This window comes from Canis lupus, chromosome 16, assembly GCF_003254725.2.
Source record: "Canis lupus dingo isolate Sandy chromosome 16, ASM325472v2, whole genome shotgun sequence".
NCBI lineage: Eukaryota > Metazoa > Chordata > Mammalia > Carnivora > Canidae > Canis > Canis lupus.
The window spans coordinates 18,923,730-18,945,387 of record NC_064258.1 but is presented as its reverse complement, the minus strand read 5'-3'; the positions used below and the strand labels follow the sequence as shown (position 1 = coordinate 18,945,387).

The 21,658-nt window shown below is 49.2% G+C and overlaps 1 protein-coding gene across 4 annotated transcripts in view; it reads right to left on the bottom strand.

Moving 5' to 3' along the window:
- The window catches only part of DPP6 (dipeptidyl peptidase like 6), an 829,290-nt gene that overhangs the window by 83,905 nt on the left and 723,727 nt on the right, over positions 1-21,658 (bottom strand). For all 4 annotated transcript variants that reach the window (XM_025451902.3, XM_025451878.3, XM_025451870.3 and 1 more), the window contains exons 9-10: positions 11,250-11,404; positions 8,675-8,772 (exon numbers count right to left, since the gene is read on the bottom strand). In XM_025451902.3, coding sequence (XP_025307687.1) covers positions 8,675-8,772; positions 11,250-11,404 — 253 coding nt within the window. The remainder of the gene's footprint in view (positions 1-8,674; positions 8,773-11,249; positions 11,405-21,658) is intronic.

The following is a 21,658-nucleotide window of genomic DNA, read 5'->3' as shown; positions in this document are numbered from 1 at the left end:
CCATGTCCATCTCTGCCCTTACTAACTGTTCTCTGAAGGAATAAACATATGGGCAGGCCATAAGGTGCTCTGGAATAAGAAGTTGGCTGCAGTAAAAGGAGGAGAGAAAACAGGATTTAAAGCAGAATGATGATTGAAGAAGGTGAAATGGAGCAGGGCTTTGAAAGACACAAGTATTGATCCATTATTGAGATGAAGGGAGATGCTGAAATATTCAGATCATCACAGAAAATAAATGACCATATTTTGAGGATCTTAGAAGTTTCATTTTAAAAAGAACATGTTGGCAAATTGAACTCCAATTAGAAAAAATAAAAAAATAAAATAAAAAGAACATGATATGAAAATATTAATAGGAAGCAAAGATTTCTGGAAGAAATGCTACTCATTTTCTCTGTATTCTAAAGCATTTTATCCACCAGTGAATAACATGTGTTCATTCCAAGAGCACCGAGGTAGGGTTTAGTGTGGTGTGCACACAGTTCCAGGTGCTGGCAACACAGACAGCCAGCCCCTTGCTGTAAGGAAGCTCACAGTCTGTGGGGAGACAAATCCCTAATTTCAGGGCAGCATAAGGATTGCCCTACTCTGAGAAGGATGAGGGTAGAGGGTGTGTTGAAAAGCACAACTTGGCTGAGAAAACATAACAACATTCCCACAAATCTCCAGCCAAAGGTGCCTTCAAATCAAAATATGCTGACTCTTCCTGGTAACCAGTATATGAATTTTTTATTAGTCCATTTGTTTGCCATAAAATATTAATATGGCATTGTCTCTCTCACAGGGATTAGTGTGCCGTGTCAGTTCTTGGTATTCCAAATTCTGTCAAAGATTCCAACAGTTGTGTGGCCATTAAGGGCAAGGGAACAAAAGGTCTGTTTATCTAGTGAAATAAAGAGCCTGCAATTAGCTCTGGCATTTTCTCAGCAATGTTCATTCCATGAATAAATCCAGAGCGAAAACATACTTTGAGAATTAAAAAAAAAATTATGTTCTTTAATAGGCAGTGTTGAGCCCACTGAAACACCACCAAATACCAAATGCTGCCCAGGATAAAACGCACAGCTCCATATCTGAGCATGTCCTCAGAGCCATCACATAATTGTAGAAAAATATCTGCAGGCAGGTTGCATTTTGCAGAATATAAAAATGTGGTGACTGTAAGACAAATTACTATTTGATGTATACTTCCATAATTTTACTTTCAATGGAGTAGTAGATCATGTTATCTTTCTCTTCCATCGTAGAGACTGGCTATAATGCAGGGCCAATTGTCAGGATGAGGGAGAAGGAAGTAAGGGAAGAGCTACCTTAGGGACTGTGGAGTCCTCATTCAACAGTTTATATACTTTGAATATGAAGGGATTCAGTGACTAGGAGATGTGGAGGCAAGTGATGGAGGTGATAGGGCATGAAGGTTATAGTGATGGTGGTAGTGGTGGTGATGGTAGTGATGGGGCTAGTGATTGGCAGTGGTGGTGGTGGTGGTGATGCTACTGATGCTGGTGGTGGTGATGGTAGTGATGGTCAGGTTGGTTATGGGGGTAGCAGTGGTGATGGTGGTGGTGGTGATGATAGTGATTGGTAGTGGTGATGGCAGTGATGGCGGTGGTGATGGTGGTGATGATGGTGATGGTGGTAGTTGGTGATGGAGGTGTTGGTGGTCGTGGTGTTGGTAGAGGTAATGGTGGTTGAGACAAGGTGGTGGCAGTATAGTTATTAGTAACAAGGGACTGAGGCTGAGGTCATGAGCAACAATGATCCTGTTTTTGTGTGATGTTTCCATTGCTCTGGTGACTTCTGTCCTCCCTCTATTTCTTAGTAAAGACCTGTATTAGATTCACGGTACTGATCTCCCAGCAAGTCCCTATTTTGTATAGATTGAGAAGGAAGAAGGCTGCATTTCCTTATCATGAGTGGTGGATATGGAAGAGGCACCTGGTGGCAGAGGAGGCCATGAGGATGCAAGCTCCTAGGAATTGCAGAAATCTAGACCATGTGCACAGTTAAAGCAGAGAGCTGCATGTACACACAGGAATATGCTAGGTCTTTACATACTGCTGAGTAAAAAAGACCAGAAACAGGTCTACACACACACACACACACACACACACACAAATATGTCTGTATCCACGTACATCACAATGCCACACATGTAAAATGAGCATGCACACATACAAACAGCAATGCAGCCTCTACCAACATTAATGGGAGAGGGACTCAAATAGATTTAAGTAGGTGCCTATGTAGTAACTTCACTGACATCAGCCGTAGCAACATCTTTCAAGATAATGTTTCCTGAGGCAAGGGAAAAACAAGAGCAAAAATAAAGTACTAGGACTACATCAAAACAAAAAGCTTCTGCACAGTGAAGAGAACAATCAACAAAACTAAAATACAACCTATAGAATGGGAGAAGATATTTACAGATTACATATCAGATAATAGGTGAGTATCCAAAACACATAAAGAACTTATACAACTCAACGTCCAAAAAAACAAATAATCCAATTTAAAAATGGGCATAAGACATGAACAGACATTTCTCCAAAGACGACATCCAGATGGCCAACAGACACATGAATAGATAGATGTCAACACCGCTCATCATCAGGGAAATGCAAATCAAAGCCATAGTGAGCTATCACCTGACTCCCGTCAGAATGGCTAAAATTAACAATATAAGAAACAAGTGCTGGCGAGGATGTGGAGAAAAAGGAACTCTTGTGCACTGTTGGTGGGAACTCTGGTGTAGCCACTCTGGACAACAGTGTGGAGGTTCCTGAAAAAATAATTGCACCACTGGGTATTTACCCAGAAAATACAAAAACACAAGTTCAAAGCGATACATGCACCCCTGTATTTACTGCAGCATTATTTACAATAGACAAGCTATGGACACAGCCCAAGCGTTCATCAGCCGATGAATGGATAAAGATGTGGTCTATACACAATGGCATATTACTCAACCATAAAAAGAATGAAATCTTGCCATTTGCAAGGACAGGGATGGATTGAGAGAGAATTATGCCAAGCAAAATAAGTCAGAGAAAGATTAATACATGATTTCAGTCACGTGGGGAATTTAAGAAACAAAACAAATGAACAAAGAAAACAGGAGATAACAAAAAAAACCCCAGACTCTTAGCTGTAAGGCACACACAATTGGTCACCAGAGGAAAGGGGGTAAGGGGATTGGGAACAGGTGAAGGGGATTAGGAGCACACTTGTCCCAATAAGTACTGAGTATGGCACAGAAGTGCTGAGTCACTACACTGTGCACCTGAACAAGCACTGTATGTTAACTACGCTGGAATTAAATTAAAAACAATAAGGAAGAGACACAATTTAAAGAAAAAAATGCATTTGAACAAAGTAGTTGATATCAGTAAATAAAAAAATCAAAGACTCATGAAAAAATAATAATGGTGTCTATGTGGCAGGGAGCATGGGAATAGGGACTGTGGTAGAAACGAACACGTCGGTGAAAAGAGCCAGGCCTGGCACTGCCCAGCAGCGGCCGTCCATGAGGTAAGCAGATCGGAATCCTCGCGACTGGAGGCTCAAATGAACAAGCTGGAGTGGAGGAAAATACACTGAGAGCCTTCTGCAGGCCAGGGAAGGGGCAGCAGGAGGGCAAGCAGCACCCAGCCGCACCCCAGCCCAGTGCACTGGGGATCCTGGAACCGGGCCCCTCCCCGGGCAGTCGGGATTTGGAGAATAAAAACGTGTGGGCGCAGTGGACATGTCTCTAGACTGCTCCTGCGGGTTTCTGCTGCACCCCGCTCACGGCTCTAGAGAGGCGCTAGGAAACCCACAAAACACAACAGCCAGCGTTTTATCCGTGCAGCGGGTTTCTGCAGGAAATTGTACAAACTGTAGGACCCACCGCGCAAATGATTCTGCTGAGGTTCTCCACCCACGGGCACGCTTGGGATCCCCCGCTCAGCTCCCCAAGGCGTCGCCGCCCTGCCCCTACCCCTTTCTCCGCCAGTTGCTGTTCCCCGTTACCTTTCCTGTTTCCCAAGACGGCCTCAAACGTGGCTCAGGAAACCCTGCACCCAACCACTTGGTGAGGCTGTCGCCCTGGCACCTGTCACTGTGGCTCCCTCCACGCTTCACCTCGGCCACGGACCACCAGCTGTCTGGCTTTCTGGACCGTGGGCCACCAGATGGGAGAGGCCACCCAGGGTATAACGCAGTGTGTGGCACAAAGCCACAGCCAGTGAGTGCTTGTAGAAAGATCCGGAAGCCCAGATTCAATCTTCCCTGTATGTGAGAACCCTCGGTGGGGAGGTCAGGCTGCTTAGCGAGCCGACAACACATTAGACAGCTGACAGATGAGGGGCTTTATGTCTTCCCCCTGACGGCTCCTGACCGGCCTGCTGACAGTGACCAGAATTCTCCGCAGCTCTCTGGAGGCTGTCCAGCCGCCTGGCGCAGGGCCCAGTGCCTGCTTTCACACTCTGTGTGGATCCAGACACCTTAACCTCTGCGTTCCTCAGTGTCTCCATCTGGGGGGTGGGGGCAGCCGGAGCCGTGTGAAAGCCCATGGGGGGCTGATCTTGTGCCCTGGAGAGTCACCAAGACCGGCCAGCAAATCTAGAAGCAAATCTAGAAGCCCAGTTGGGAGGGGAGGAAAGATAGACATGGTCCCGGGGTCACAGTTTTACCACTGAGTCCACAACACAGAACTGCTAGACCACCTGCCCGAACCCCGGCCCCGTGCTCCCCGCTCCTCTGGAAGCCTGGATCCTGGAATTCCCCAGATCCTGGCTGTGCCTCCAAACCCTCCCCTGCCGGCCCTCTGCCCTCAAAGGGATTCCCCTATCCTCCTGCAAAACTCGTAAAAGAATCAATATCTATTTTGTGGCACTGAATTTTTTTAAACACGATGTATTTCTGTGTCGTCTCTCTCTGCCTAGATTGCTGGGGGCACGGCGTCGGTCCCCTTCCCATCTACACTCCTCTGCACGGTACGTGTGTCTCATTTTTACCTTTCCTGGATTAGTTGAAAGAAACCAGAATATGTTGCCCCAAGATACGCCTTTTTGACATAAAAATTATTCTGAGCCGAAGGCAATTAAGAAGGAGCAAACCCCCCCCAAAAAAGCTCCTCCCTTTGTCTAAAGGCAGGAAACAAATTCCCCTTTGACTGGCGACGATGGACTCTTGGCCCAGAGATGCACCAGGGGATCTGCAAACACGCCTTCCTCTCCCATGGCCTGCTGTCCTTGGAAACCTGAAGCTGCTCTCCTGTATCCTGTTAATTCTCCGCATGTTTATTGTTCCTGCCCGAAGGTGCTACGTAAGAGGCAGATCCGAACTGCTGCTTTGTTACTTTTCAGATTTTCACCATCTGATATGCTGCACGCACATGAATCAACTATTTGATTTTTTGTTGTTGTTGTTCATCTACCTTTTAGTCAAGGAGTCCCACCTGAAAACCCAAGATGGACAGAGGTGAAGTGCTGTCCCCTCCCACCCCACAGTATCCTATATCCCAGATGGCAGGATGCCATCAATGGCCAAACGTTTCCAAAGGGCTGGTTCTTAGAAAGGTACCAACCAACCAAAGAAATCTCAACCTTTGAGAATCCAATCGAAGTCAGATTTTACCGGCTACACATTCTGTTCACGGGCCTATTTGACAGGTTTCCTGAGCTCTTCCTGTGTTCTAGGTACCACCCCAGACTGGAGGGCAAGTGTGGCACCCACCAGGCCCAAGTCCCTGCTCCTGGACCTTGCCCTGGCCGCCAGCAGGATCAGGTGCCTGGTTCTGTGGGTGAGGATCCTGCAGGGTGGAGGGGAGACAGGAAAGTCAGAGGTCTGAGCATGGCGGCCAGGCTACAGGCAGCAGGATTCTGGAAGGAGCTCGGGAAGTCTGTTTTGACCATGTCCGGTTTGCAAGGCCATTTGGAGATTCTCAAAATTCATCTGAGGCCTGTGAAGAGGCAACGAGATCCCTGAGTACTTGTCCAGTGCAAGCCTGGGTTCAGCTCTTGATCGACTGGAGACCCTGCTGACACCGAGGGGTCTCCTGGGTGTTTGCAGGTGGATCAGCTATCCCTGGAGGTCAAGCTGAGGGGCCTGCTAGGTCTATAACCTGGTAAACCTCCCCTGACACTTCTCTGTTTCACTGTTCACACACACCTAGCTTTGCAAGCACCTCTGCACTGGTTCTGACAGCTCCCCGGTCTCCTAACTAGTTCAGGAGTTAAACAAAATCTTGGACCCATGCTCATTTACTTTGCCCAGAGCCTTGGCACCTGGGCATGGCTGGATATGCGAACCACAGTGAGGATGGGCTCAGATCTAGAAGCTGAGGGGTGGCGTTGACAGCTACGAGACAGGGTGTCTGCCCGCACAATATCACCTGACATCTATCGCCACTTCTGTAGGTAAAGCATATCTCCATTCTACATGGGATGGGTGATGGAGTGCTGTCCCCAAGGCCCCAGGACTAGGATTTGAACATAGGTAGCTGGCTCAAGAACCTTCACTCTGGAGAACCAGTTGTTCTCCATGTGGGGACATCTGGCCAAGACCGGGGACCATCGCAACCCAAGGTGGGCCCCCCACAGCAAAGACTCATCAGGCCTCACATGTCCTAGTGCCAAGGTTGAGAGAGGTGCTGTCGCCCTGCAGACTAGCTGGGCCTCCACCTCCTGCATTGCATGCATCTTGGTGGCCCGACTCACACCCGCATGATCCAGCTGCTGGTAATGATCTGCTCCATCTACACTGCCGTCCCTACATCACATGCTCCATGTTTTGTTCCCCGCTATGCTGGCAGTGTTCACACTGACAGCTGGCAAAGGAAATGTTCGATAAACATCAGCTCACATTTATTCTATGATTTCTGATGTACCTGGGCTCCCATTGGAAAAAAACCTCAAGGATGTGCGACAGAGGAGGAAGATGAGAAAGCGTGACTTTTCCATTTTACAGATTTATACCACACGGGAGGAGCATTATTGCATTTTGCCTATGAAATCAGAGCAGAGAACCCGAAACCAGCATCTGAACTTCAAGCCCTGATGGAGGCTAATTTTTCATTGTCCTTGAAGCTAATCAAGCCTGCGGAAACAGCATCACCAAATTGACTAAATGAGATTTTCAATTAACTCAAACAGATGGCTTAAATTTTCCAGGTGACTTTCCATATTAATTCAGAGAGTTTGCTGGACCAGGCCCCGGGAGGGCCTAGCAGGGATGGGGGCTGAGAGAAAAACAATCAAACACTGAATCTTCGGGAGAGAAGACAAAGCAACACCTCGAACTTTTCTTCGGCCCCAGCAAATGCATCATCAGCCAAATTGATTCAACTCCTCCCCTTCCCTACTGGCCAGCACACACACGGAAGGCACTGGGAACCCCTGGGCCAGTCTCTCAGGGGCCAGCTCATAGCCTCTGGGGACATTGTGACCCTGGAATGCAGAGGAGACCCATCCTGGGCAGGGAGACAGGTAGCGAGGAGCCATGTATGGAGCACAGGAGTCTGTGCTGCCCGAGGACCGCAGCATTTTACTTTCTAATGAGCAGGAAAAGTGAAAGAACCTCCGTGGAAGTCTGCAGAGGCTCAAGCTTATGAGGTGTGAGCAGACGGGTCTCACTAAGGAGGTCACTGCAGGAGACCACCCCACTCACAGAAGACCAGCAGTACCAAGTACCCAAGCACCCAGTCCTGGGCAGAGCCTGTGGAGGAGCCTCAGTGGCTGGGGCCACAGCACCTGCCCTTCCAGAAGCTGCTCGAACCTACTAATTATAGTAAAGGCCTGGGTTAGAGTTATGGCAAAATTTGGGGTGGGTTTCTATGGAGTCTCAGAACGAGTCATTCTTGGCTTGACTTGACCCATTTCTAGACTTTGAAGGTCTATCAATGAGTGGGTCCTGGTGCCTGTACAGTGGGATCCTCTTTTTTCAGCCTCCCATCAATAGCTCACCATGGAAGGATGACGTAAGTAGGCTCTGCAAGTATCCTCAGTCCCCAGGCTGAGTTTGAACTTTGGGATAGGATGAAACTGATATTCAGAGCACTTTGGCTAGAGAGATCCTACTCAGTTGTTTTGATTGATTAAAAAAAAAAATCTACCTAAACCCGATGTTAATGATAACAGGACAGTTACCTTTGTCAATGTGTCTCAACATCTCCCAGGCTATCTCACCAACCAGGAGATGTGGCTTATTGGAATATAGGCTTTACCACGAGTCTCGGGAGCTGGCAAAGTAAAGCTTTGCAAAGTAAAGTAAAGTAAAGTTCTGAAGTACTGCTCTTAAATGGGGTGCCATTTACAGGACGACCCAATTACGTGTATTTTCATGGGGGGTGGAGATTGCATCCATTCACTCAGTGGGTGTTCTCTAGCACCTCCCTTGTGAGCTGATGTGCCCGGGTGGAGGCGTGCGGCGGACCACACGTGCCCCTTCCCAAGGAGCCCAGCCTCCCCGGGAGGGTGCTCTGCTCCCGATTAACTAAGAAATAGCAGTACTGGTTTGAAGGAGGTTCCTTTGCAGAAAACCAAATCATGAAGCAGTAATGAAAGCTTTAGAAAACATTACCTTTTTCCTGGATGTTTAAATTAGCAGTAAAATGAATCTGGAGAGACCATGTAAATGAATGTTCATCTTATTATTGTTATTTTTTTAACATAATGGAGGAAAGGAAGCAGACCTCATCCGTGGATCATCCGGTGGCATCATCTCCAGATCGTGGGTGGGTCCATTTAAGCCGATGACGTGTAGGGAAATGCTGGGGTTTTCACAGCCAGCCTGTGAAGTAAAAGGGAGGAGGTGTGAGTGAGCCTTCCTGTGGGGTGGCGCCTTACTGGGGCAAAGCCCGCCCTCCCCAGGAGATGCCCAGGCAGGACTCGGGGGGCTTTGGGGTTAGTACTCCTGAGCACAACTGGCTGAGGGCAGGTCCCCCATGCACAGAACCTGACGGAGGGCAAGAGGTAACTGGGCCGGCGCCATTCCTTCCCCAGAAACCCTACTCCCTTCTCATTCCTCCCAGAACCTCTGATTATTATCATGAGCTCTGGAAAAGGAACCAGACAAGGGGTAGGAGAGGAATTCCTGGAGGTGATGCCCAGAGGTGGTGAGGCAGGCCAGATGAACGTTGGCCACGGCCCAACGTGGGGTAAAGGGAAGTCCCTGGAAAAGGGGCTGGGTGGGTTCTGCTCCACATCACTGTTCCCCGCACCGAGCTCCCTCCTCTAGGGGAACAGCACCACTTGGAAGGGGAAGATGTGTCAGTCCGCATCAGCGGGACTGCTGGGTCTGTCAGACACCCTCACTTCCTCTGTACCCTACATGCATACATGTCGGGTTTGCCAGTATGGGGCAGGAGTCTGGCAGGTTCACCAACTCATGCTTCTGACATAGGAGAGGGTATGATAGACAAGGGGCACCTGAATTCTGGGCATTCTCTTGGCCAGCATACGTTGCCTTTCCATGAAAACACGAACCATCTGAGGTATCGTAATTCCGATTTCACCTAGCCCAGGGTTCACTGGAAAACCAAGATGGCTTTTGGGTCATGACTCCTACATTGGGGAAACCCCTGTAAAAAGGTTTACCAGGGAAACCACTGCATCTCTGGGTGGTTTGATGAGTCAGGCGGCCACTGGCCACACTGGGCACATGGAGTGGGGAGTAGAAGGGTCCAAATATTGGGCATTATTTAAAGGTTTCAGCATTATTTAAAGGTTTCTGAGTAAAATTCTGGACTCTTACACATGATGTAGAGTTAAATTCAATCCAGACCAGCTGAAAAAGGATTGAGACAATTTTGTCCACAGGCAAACCCATGCGGTGTGTTGACATGTAGACGCTCCCAGAACGGGAGAACAGCAGAGACGAAGGCTGTGCCCTGAGAGCTGGGACCTCCCTGGATAGCGGCCACACCAATCAAAAAGCTACGGGAAAGGCTCAGGATCACCAGGTGCTGTGGACTGAACGTCTGAGTCCCCCATTCCCCAATTCAAAATTCCTATGTCGAAGCCCCAACCTCCACAGTGATGGTATCTGGAACTGAGGCCTTGGGGAGGTGGTTATGGCTGGGGAGGTCATGAGGGTGGGGCCCCATGATGGGATTAGTGCCCTCATACAGAGAGAAAGAGACACCCGAGCTCACTCGCTCTCGGCCACATGAGGACACAGGGTCTGCAAGCCAGAAACTGGGTCCTCACCAGAACCCACCTTACTGGCTCCCTGACCTCAGACTCCGAGTCTCCAGGGCTCTGAGAAATAAATGTTTGTTCTATGGATCCTGAGGTGACTGTACACCAGGTGTTTCTTTTCTCTGGCCTGGGGCTCTGGGCACCTCATTGGCCTCACTTGTACATCGCTGCCCCTCTTGCTGCCAACTGCAGGTTGGCACGTCTTGTATTCCTGGTACATGAGGCCTGTGGCCTCAGCTCTCCAAGCCGTCTGGTGTTTGGGGAGCTGTGGCTCCATGCTCGTTGGCAGAGGCTTGAGGGGTCCTTCCAAGGCAGCCCCAGATGGGAAAGCGAGCGCTCTGTCACCAGGCAGGTGCAGGCAGGGAGCAGCTCACGTCTGCCTGGCCCACGGGCCTTGGTGGGGTCTAGTGAAGCTGGTGGGTAGCCGGGCGGCCGCAGCCATCCTGCCAGACAGCAGTGTCTCTCCAGTTGAGTGGGCTGCATAAAATTTGGTGTCAGGTCCTCCCTTCATGCCAGGATGCTGTAATTCGCTAACAAAGTGAGGGTTAGACATGTGGACCCCCTCCATACTCAACTGCACCCTTGCCGTTCTCTGTGCCAACAACTGGTCCAGGAAGCACTTTGAGCCTACAGGTCAGAATACGGCCAAGCACAAAACAGCCCGGCCCAGACCCAGGGGACCAGTGGCAGACAGAGGTCCCTCTGACCGCCCAGAAGCCATGTTCTAACATGGGTATTTGAAGAGAGAGAGCCCCAGGAGCAGGCAGTGGGAGTCTCTGTTGCCATGGCATCACAGGTGGAGGTAACGTATTTATTTTGGTTCTAATGAAGCTTAGACAAATGATTAACAGTAGTTCAATTATTTAAAATAGAATAAACCTGCCAACAAATTCAACTCGGCAAAGATGGGAATTTAATGCAATGTAATAGGGAATAATTAATCTCGTCTCTGTTTACTGCATTGCTGGTAACACGTCTGATTATATAGCTCCACATCTGGAGTCGCCTGGGTTGGAGGATGCTGATGGAAAAGGCGGAGCATTTGTTGTACCGTTACCCCTCGCCTACCTTAGGGTAGTGGTAGGGCTTCACAGTGGGGTAGATGGAGCCGGTGTAGGTTGGGAGCTCCATGATAGGCACGCGGGAGTCGTTGATGGTGGCATAGGCGAGCCTCGTGCCATCCGGGGACCACCAGTGGGCGATGTGAGTCTTCAAAATCTCCTCTAGGGGAAAACAAAGAGGGGAAATGTAGAGAGGCAACACATGGAGTGCGAAACAGTGCTGCGTGAGCATGTCTGCGAGCTGGTCAGCAAACCATGAATCCCCTTGGGGACATTCATCTTCTGCAACCTTTGAGTGGTCTTCACCGTGTCCTGGGTATGCCTTCATTCCATGGGGGCTCGAGGAATGTCTGGTGCTGACCACCAAACCCCAGCACGGTGAAGCCCAATAAATCATGGTCCAACTGAACAGAAGCTCATTGTCTGGAAAACTCTATTTTTATTTTTTGCACACATTTGAACACTATCAGCCCAACATGTGCTTTTTGAATCTTATTATTATTGCACCACTGTGGGTTATGATTTTAAGATGCTTTAAAAAAGCAGAACCACAGGAAATCAATCCACAGGGAAGCAGGACACATCCAGGCAGAACCAAGGGAGAAAGTAAGCTATACAGGAGGCTGCATCCCAGGTCAGCTTGCAAAAGATGCCTGGGGGTTGGTGCCTGCACATGCACCCCCTCGTGAGCAGCTGTGCAAAAGGAGAATGTGCTCAAGCATCAGCACCCTCCTCAGCCTTAAAGAAATGATGAAATTCACCTGCTGTGGCACAGAAGCAACATGGCCCCATCTTCAACAGGACTAGAATGGAAATGACAATTCTCATAGTCCCCCCCCCCCATTATTCTGTCTTGGTTAATTAGAGTTAGCTATGGATGAATTTTGTGGGGTCTGATATCTACTCCGGAAAGAACAATTAATTCTATTCTGCTCGAACACCTTCTAAGTTACCAAGTCAGGGTGCTGGGTGATGAAGTTCTAGAATATAGGTGAGGTCCACAGCTGACAACCAAAAAAGAATTCTTGAGACATCTTTGGTTCAAAATGGTGGTTTTATTAAAGCCCAAGGCCAGGACCTGTGGGCAGGAAGAGCGGCTACCCTGGGCCTGTGAAGGGTGGCTCATTATATACCTGGGAGCTGGGAGGGATTTGGGGATTGCGCGCTCTCTACGGAATTTTGGAAGCAGGGTTTCCAGGACCATGAGGGGGTAGCTATTGTTGGGGAAAGGTCACTGATTCCCACCTAATTAAACCTGAGTCATGAGACCCGTCAGATGTGTAGGGGTGGGCCATGTGCTTGGGGGGTGATCACCAACGCGTACCTTGGGGGTTTAGAGACAAAGGAAATCTCCAAAGGAGTTTTTATATGTTAAAGTAGAACTTCTTGCAAGATACATCTATGAAGGCAAGGGAAACAAAAGCAAAATGAATCATTGGGACTTCATCAAGATAAAAAGCTTCTGCACAGCAAAAGAAACAATCAACAAAACTAAAAGACAACCTACAGAATGAGAGAAGATATTTGCAAATTACATATCTGATAAAGGGCTAGTATCCAAGATCTATAAAGAACTTATTCAACTCAACAGCAAAGAAACAAACAATCCAATCATGAAATGGGCAAAAGACATGAACAGAAATCTCACAGAGGAAGACATAGACATGGCCAACACGCACATGAGAAAATGCTCTGCATCACTGGCCATCAGGGAAATACACATCAAAACCACAATGAGATACCACCTCACGCCACTGAGAATGGGGAAAATTAACAAGACAGGGAACCACAAATGTTGGAGAGGATGTGGAGAAAGGGGAACCCTCTTGCGTTGTTGGTGGGAATGTGAACTGGTGCAGCCACTCTGGAAAACTGTGTGGAGGTTCCTCAAAGAGTTAAAAATAGACCTGCCCTACGACCCAGCAATTGCATTGTTGGGGATTTACCCCAAAGATACAGATGCAGTGAAACGCGGGGACACCAGCACCCCGATGTTTCTAGCATCAATGTCCACAATAGCCAAACTGTGGAAGGAGCCTCGGTGTCCATCGAAAGATGAATGGATGAAGAAGATGTGGTCTATGTATACAATGGAATATTACTCAGCCAGTAGAAATGACAAATACCCACCATTTGCTTCGATGTGGATGGAACTGGAGGGTATTATGCTGAGTGAAGTAAGTCAATCGGAGAAGGACAAACATTATATGGTTTCATTCATTTGGGGAATATAAAAAATAGTGAAAGGGAATAAAGGGGAAAAGAGAGAAAATGAGTGGGAAATATCAGACAGAGTGACAGCACAGGAGAGACTCCTAACTCTGGGAAACAAACAAGGGGTGGTGGAAAGGGAGGAGGGCAGGGGGTGGGGGTGACTGGGTGACACTGAGGGGGCACTTGACGGGATGAGCACTGGGTAATATGCTATATGTTGGCAAATTGAACTCTAATTAAAAAAAAAAAGTAGACCTACAGGCTCCTGGGGGTCGGGCTAAGATGGCCTTTCGCCCTCAGCACAGTATGAACATGGAGGCAGTTGAGTTCCTAGAGGAATGTCCCTCTGCCTGCCTCAAGGGCTTGTTAATGTGCTGCCATGGGCTCATGCCTTGTCCTCAGCTAGCCCTGTGTTCCCCATCACTGGGGACCAGAGACCCCACCTCGGTGCTGAACTGCTCTTAGGTTAAGGGATTGCCTTGTACACCACCTATTTGTATTATAAATGAACTCCCCCTCAGATTTGCTTTACATTAATGGTCAATGTGATTATAGAATCACAGAATATAAGTCACACTGAACTGGTTGTTACTAGGTGTGTGCCATACACTGACTCTGCGTGCCCGTGGTGACACAAAGGCCATCGAGGGCCCGGAAATCAGCTGAGAAAATGAAGTGAGTTAACGTGACACAAGGGACAGCAATGTACATTAGAACGAAGGCAAGGGGACAGCAGAAGGAGGGGTCATGGCGGGGGGCATGGGACAAGGAGAAAAGGAGGGAGCTGGGCCAGGATGTGTGGCAGGGGGCAGGGTTGGAGGGGAAGCACCACGGGCATCAGATGGCTGCAAGGTGGACACTGGGGCTCACGGCTATGTCCTGGGGACCCTGTGTACTGCAGCTGTGGAGGTGTTCACCATCGAGCCCAGGCCAGCAAGTAGGGTAGGCTGCCAACCCTTGATACTGGGTGTGGGGGCTGCCTGAAGGCGCAGCTGTCCCTCCGCCCTGGGCTCACTGGCCTGGTGGGGGGAGCCCCAGTGTATGGGCACCTACACAGTGAGTGTATTGTCATATCCCTGCCTTCCACATGTTTTCCTGCAGGCTGCCAGCTGCTGCCAGGACCCCACACTCGAGGCAATGTGGGTTTGCTACTTGGCTGGTCACCAGATGGCCAAGTGTCACCCAACACCCAGCACTCTTGTCTCCCGCATGTGCACCAGGTCCAAACCTGGGGCTTAGTGGACAATAGATGAAGGATGCAGAGTCCCTAGCCCCTGAACAAGGCCCCTCTGTCCAAAGAGGGCCTGGCAGCCACCCCTCACAGCCCCACCTCCAGAGTCCTGCCATCTTGGGGCATCCCAAGGAAGGGTACAGAAACCCAAAGGTCTCCTGAGGTTAAGAAAAAAAAGGAAGGAAGAAGGCAACCTCTCCAGAGCCTGTAAGTTTCCAGCATCTCCAGCAGCCAGCAAAGTGACTTTCAGGTGTGAGTCTGGAATGAGGTGATTCAGAAGTGACTGTACACACAGCCACCTGACTCCTCTGCTTGGCGCACTGGATGGTGAGTAATAGACTCCAGCAGATGGTCCGCTGGAAAAAAAATAGGCACCATTTGCAATGCAATTTGCGGTGATTCTGCTCAATCATTTCTGTGCTGCAGGGCTGGGGGGAGGGAGCCAATCAAGGAGAGTGGAATCACAGAGAGTGAGCAGAATTGAAGGGGTGCAGGGAAGGAAGCAGAGTCTGCCCAAAATCAGTGGCTTTTCATGGCGCATGAACTTGCGGCCAGCTCCGGATTATCCCAGTAGAGGAATGGCTGGCTGTACCAAGGCTTTACAGAGGAAGCAGCTTTTGACAAAAACAAAACACCACTACAACCCCCACAGAGATGACTCTGTTCTTCTCTTTGGACCTAGAGCAATCCCCTGAAACGGGAGGGATGCCAAGTGCACATCCTTGTGCAAAGTGACACCAAGCCCACGTTGGATAGGCCCCCAACGCTCAGTGGCAGCGGCAGGCCACTGGGGGCAGGCCAGCAAGGGAGCCAGCTTCCCATTCCCACCCTTCTTTGTGTGCATCCCGCTTCCAGACTCGCCCTCAGGAGAGAGAATGAACATGGGGTGAAGGCCTGGCCTGACTTCGTGCACAGAGGGTCATCTGTTTCCATCAATTCCATCAGCAAATGCCAGTACCCTTCCACCATGCTCAATGCACCGTGCAGAGAATCTGAATGCAAAAAATAAAGGGTCACTTCAGACTATATAGTACATGCTGGGTGGAAGGGAATTCAGAGACCACGTAGCTCAGCGATGACAAACATCTGGCATGCGTGTTGGCAAATGTTAGTTCCTTTCGCTCCCATCCCATGGCGAGATGATGGACAACGGGAAGGGGTTCTGGCCTGCGGGGGCTAGGTCACACAGGACCGGGGGCGGGTGTGGGGGGAGCTGCCTACTTTCCCCAAATGCCCTGTAACGCATTGCTCCTTGGCATTTTTATTCTTCTCTGTGTTAGCTGCTCAGTAAAGACATAATTGAGTGTAAGTAAGGGGAGAAGGACCAGGCCGATGAGACTGTTGACCTTTTTGTGTTAATTATGAACGTCTCTATTCTGCAAACAGTTTCTCCAAGATCTCCGGCTCCATAAGGCGGTTGGCTTACATGCCATGGACCAAATGCAGCTTAAGGACAGGGTTCTGCAGAGGAACAAAAGCGATCTCATCAACTAAATTACCTGACTAGCCCTTGTCTTGCAGCAAAACAAGCAGCTTGCCTTTCTGAGCTATTTTAAGTAACTGGAGAAACTAGACATTGCACCTGGCCTTCACCTCACCTGTCCTGTCCAGGGACCATTTTAGAATCAAACAAGAAAAGTACATTTGGAGCCATTAACGAGTCACGACCGCCACTCCTTCAAGCAGCAGAAAGATCCATCCACACGCTTAACACTTATAGTAGGATCTGGGCCAACGTTCCTCATTTCTTGTCACCGTATCTTAAAGGAGCCAACTCCGCTCTTTGAATGTTATTTCCTCATAACAAACAATGTTGAGGGCTTATCTGGAAGGACGAAAATCTCTTTGGGCTCAAGGTAATAAAGGCCAATCCAGCAAAGAAGAGGAATTCTCACATATCCCTGAGTGTTTGGCACATGCACAATGAGAGGGGCCCCGACACGGTTCCATGGAGATAGCCTGGCATCACTAGGGCAGTTCTCGGGGAAGCACATGGGGATGGTGCCCACTTTTCAGGACAGATGCCAGGGCTCCACTCCTGGCAGAGCAATCTGTATTTGCTGGGGCCGGGGGGAGGACACAGGAGTCTTTTCTGCAAAAGCTTTGGTGTGTATTCTGGTTAAGAACGACCAATTCTGGGCACGGGGCGGGGAGCAGCTGGTTAAGCATCCAACTCTTGGTTTCGGCTCAGGTCATGATCTCAGGGTCCTGGGATTGAGCCCCCTGTTGGGCTCTGTGCTCATCAGGGAGTGTGCTTGAGATTCTCTCTTCCTTTCCCTCTGCCTCCTCCTCCTCCTCTCTCTCTCTCTCTCTCTCTCAAATACAAAAATAAATCTTTGAAAAAAACAGAATGACCAATTTGGCAAATATGTTATATCTGATGGGATATGCATTGCATTTTGGAACTACAGGCATGTAGCTTTATCAGTACACATGACATATACTTCCAAATTATTTTCAGGGGTTTCCTTACTGAACAGAAGGTCACAGGTTCCCCCTAAAGGTGTGTGGTGGGTTGAACTGTGTCCCCCTCACATATGATACGGAGGGATATGCTGCATCCTAATCTCTGGTCCCCAGGAATGTGATCTTAATTTGGAAGGTCATTGCAGATGTGATTAAGATGAGGTCATCCTGTGCCCCTTTCTACAGAAATATGAGGCAGATATTGTGCTTTAATTCAGTTTGAGCTCCTTCACAAACCTTAAAAAACAATTTGTATCCCATTCATCACAAGAGCACTTGATATCCCGGATGGATATCTATTTTTTTTAAAGATTTTATTTATTTATTCATGAGAGACACACACAAACACACACACACACACACACACACAGAGAGAGAGAGAGAGAGAGAGAGAGAGAGGCAGAGACACAGGCAGATGGAGAAGCCGGCTCCATGCAGGGAGCCTGATGTGGGACTCGATATCGGGACTCCAAAATCACCCCCTGTGCTAAAGACAGATGCTCAATCCATGAGCCACCCAGGCATCCCTCCTGAATAGATATCTAACTGCATGGTGATGTACAGCATATTTGGTCATGCGTACAACCGGGCGTGCCCATGGGTTCACGGGCTCGTGGATATCATGCCACAGCCTGTCTCCCCACCCCGATGGCTGGTGGCGCTGACTTGGATGTTGACAGGGCTTCCTGAGAGCAGATTCTAGAAGGCCTGTTGCCAGACTGAACGCCATGCTGTTTCCCAAGTCTTGAAAAAATCACCACCCACAGTAAGCAAGTTTTGCCAAGGCTGCATTTGCTAGAACACCGTATGAGTTTAGAAGAGCCTGAAAGTAGGCCTGGCCACAGGGTCATGGCCCGAGGGAGGGGGGGGCGCTGGTGGTGGTGACAGAGAACAGTGAACTTGAAAGCCCTAAACATGCTGGCATTAATGAGTGGAATCACGAGCCCTGCTGTGGGGTCAACATCCCTATTTTGCATGTCCAAGATTTCTTGTCCCAGTGACTCTACTGGCTACCAACTATCCAAGCACCACGACGCATGGTCTGAAGGATGGAAAAGACAACGGGCTTCTGCCATAAGGATCTGACCCATGAAAGAGCAAAGAATCTTACCGTAGATCTATAAGAGCAAGACTTGAACCAAAGTGCCCTCCCTCATCCTCCGTGCTGATGCCACCAAGTGCAGGTACTCCTACTCCATGATGACTTTGTGTATGTTTAAAAATCATCCTAAGCCACAAAGGGGGAGGGTGGGGGTTGCAGGAGAAAAGAGGGAACATGCACGTGTGGAGCAGGAGGCGTTCAGCAGGTGCTTTTGCAGACCCTCTGCCCTGTCCCTGCTGGGGCGGGGCGGGGGGGGGGGTCACAAAAACACCCGGCAGGGAGCAGAGAGGCCACACCTGTTCCCTGGAGGGATGAGAGGTGAATGGGGAGGGATGGTGCTGCCTGGCCAGACCTCATTCTTTTGTTTCACCTAAATTGTTCAGGAGCAGCACCTGTGCCAATTGCAAGTGTCACAAAGTGGGCCGGGATGGTGGGCGAGGACCATGCTCGAGGGCTTCCCAGAGAGGAACCAAGGAGGAGACTGGGTGTTTGGGAAGAGTCCCCTGCCCTGCAGTGGTCAGGTGTGCGGTACTCAGGAGGATGGACACTGGAGCTGGGCTTGGGAGACCCAAATACCAGCCCCGTCACTGTGTGACCTCGGCTTCCCTATCTGTAAATGGGGGCGATGACAGTGTGTACCTCACTGGGCTGTTGCTGTAAGAGTTAGACTAATTATTATTTATAAGTAACTGGTGTCTGTGCCTTGTAAGTGTCACGGGGACAGATGGTAGCGCCAACCGAGGGAGCAGAAGCAGCGCAAACAGAAGATGAGCCTAGGACCAGAGCGACCAAGTGGCCCAGTGGGAGACATTGCTGAGCTGTCTGGGCTTGTGCCCGCAGAGCCTGGGCATCTGGTCACGGAACAGACCTGAGGTTGGGGAACCCTCATTATGGATCACCCTCGTGGCTCCTGGTCATTGGAGGGCCAAAGGGTAAATGGCTCTACAAGGTCCCAGCGGGTTATTCCAGACACCCTGGGACAAGCTGCAGCGACATGCTGGAAAGGTCATTGGGATTCTCCTGGCACACTTTGTAAAGTTTCTGCAAAAATTATGTTTCTTCTGTAACAAAACAACCCAAACACCCACTGCTCCCCACCACCTGCCCCCATCAAGTCCTTGTGACGTTTCTTTTATAATAAAAACACGGAGGATCATGGCTGGGAAGGCAGGGCTGATTCAGGCCGACACTGGGCGACATGGTTTTTCTCGCTTTCTTCCGCCCAAACCACATAGGCCATCGCCCACGTGCCCTTGCACCACATGTTCGCTTAATCCTCGAGACAGCCACCTCGGGGACCGACCGTGACTATCCTGGCTTTCTTCCTGGAGGAAATTGAAGGGGCAAAGGTGAAATCGTGTGCTCCGATCACAGACAGTAAGTGAGAGGGTGGATCTGTGCAAAATACTGACTGCAAGCACGTTTGTTCAGTGTCCTCCTGTCTCCACCCCACTCCCTTACCTCTGCCCCACGGCACCCCTGGATGGGCCCTGTGCTTTTGGACCCTGGGAACACACTGAAAATGACACGAGGGTGAATGTGGACTGTGATGCGTCCCATGGACCTCAGGTCATCTGATCAGATGCCGTTACAGAGTTGCCCCGGACGCAGCCTGCCACCTGCACCCCGGCACTGGCCAAACACTGTTTTAAATTCAGCTCCCAAAGGGCATTCAATGTTAAAAAAAAAAAAAAAAAGAGAGAGAGAGAGAGAATGTTCCACTGTAATATGCTAACTGACTTTGATATTAATTTAATAATCTATACAGTGATTGGGTTACTATCTTCGGTAAAATATATTACCAACCCTGCAATGATTTTTTTGATTTCCTCAGACAGTTATGGTTTTCTTCTTGGCCCTTTGCCAAAGCTGATCATCCTGTTAATATTCACAAGAAAGTTAAAAAAATGATTGAGATTCTGAAATTGGAATTTTAATGGGATAGTGACTTAGCTACCGAACGAGATTTACCGCAGTTTGTATTTATGAAGGTTTTTTATTTTTTTCAAAGTACTGACTTTATTTTGTCCTCTTCTGAAAGTTAGGGTTTTTCACCAAAAAGCAAATTACAGCCTTGAAATGATATGTAACATTTCTGTTATCTATTGAGTTTTTTAAAGTTGTGTCATGAGAATAATATTTCCTCTTACAATATGCTGCAGAAAAGCTCATTATTATACATATTTTCAAAGAAAATCCTAACGGAGCAGAGTCCCCTTAATCAGTCTCAGATATTCTGTGTAATTATTTCTTAATATCAGTGAAAACATATTTTGGAAACAATGGCTATCAAAAACAACGTGTATGAGACAGGAAATTAGATCTTAAGCGTCTTCTTTTTTTTTTTTTTTTTTAAAGAGGAAGGTTAATTAACTGTAAATTATAAACAGCATTCAGAACAGTTTCTATGCCCAACAACAGCCAAGTTATGAATGATTCTTGGTTCTATTGTTCAAAGAACAAGAGTCTGCCTTTTGACTGATGCAGACACATCCTGCCCGCGGGGAAATGGCCCAGGAATCGGTGACGGGGAGGGTAAGCTGCTGTGCTGTCTCTGGGGTGCAGATGGAGGAGAGGTGGGAGGGGGGCACTTAGGCCCATCCCCCAGCAGGGGCCAGGCCGTTCCTAACAGCTCACCCCTGTCCCCAGGCTGTGTCCTTCCCCTGAATTTCCCAGGATTGTTGCCATCGCTCTAACTGAAGCAGCTCTGCACTGTGCATTAGGCTAAGGGCGTGAGGTCACCCATTCCAGATGGGCACGAGAGCTTTATTCTACCCCAAGCCCAGGCCATGTGCCTCCGCTGGACAGCCCTTCCCAGATGGGGGGCTGCACTGAAGAAAGGGACAGAATGAATGGGAGGATGTGGCCATGGCCTGAGTGCAGCCTGTCTACTGCCTGAGGGGCAAAACTCCACAGATTCGATGCAGAGGAGGTACCAACAAGTCAGAAACACCTGCTGGGTTCCCAGAAACCACAGATTTAGGGGGCCTCCACCTGGGTGCACCTTTGTAGACCAGTGTATAATACTACGTTTCAGAGGGTGAGGAAGGATCAGAAGGTGCCAGAAACACACTCCTGACACTCGGCAGCCTTGACCCGTGTGGGGTTCACTTCCCCGCTGCAGCCAGCATCACCCCGAGAGCATCACAGTCACCTTCCTACCACTCAGTGGTTTCTTACACTTCTTCCCACCCTCATTTGCCTTCTGTACGTCCTGCTGTTCAGAACCACAGCACCGCTGAGTCTGGATGTGACAGAGAAGCCAGGAGCTCAGGAGCTTGGCTGGGTCCAAGAGCTGAAAGAAAACTGACCCCATGTCCCCACTTCTATAGGCTACAGCTCCATCACCTGTCCTAGGAGAATGCCCTGTGTTGGGAACATGGACCCCCCGCCCCGCCCTCCC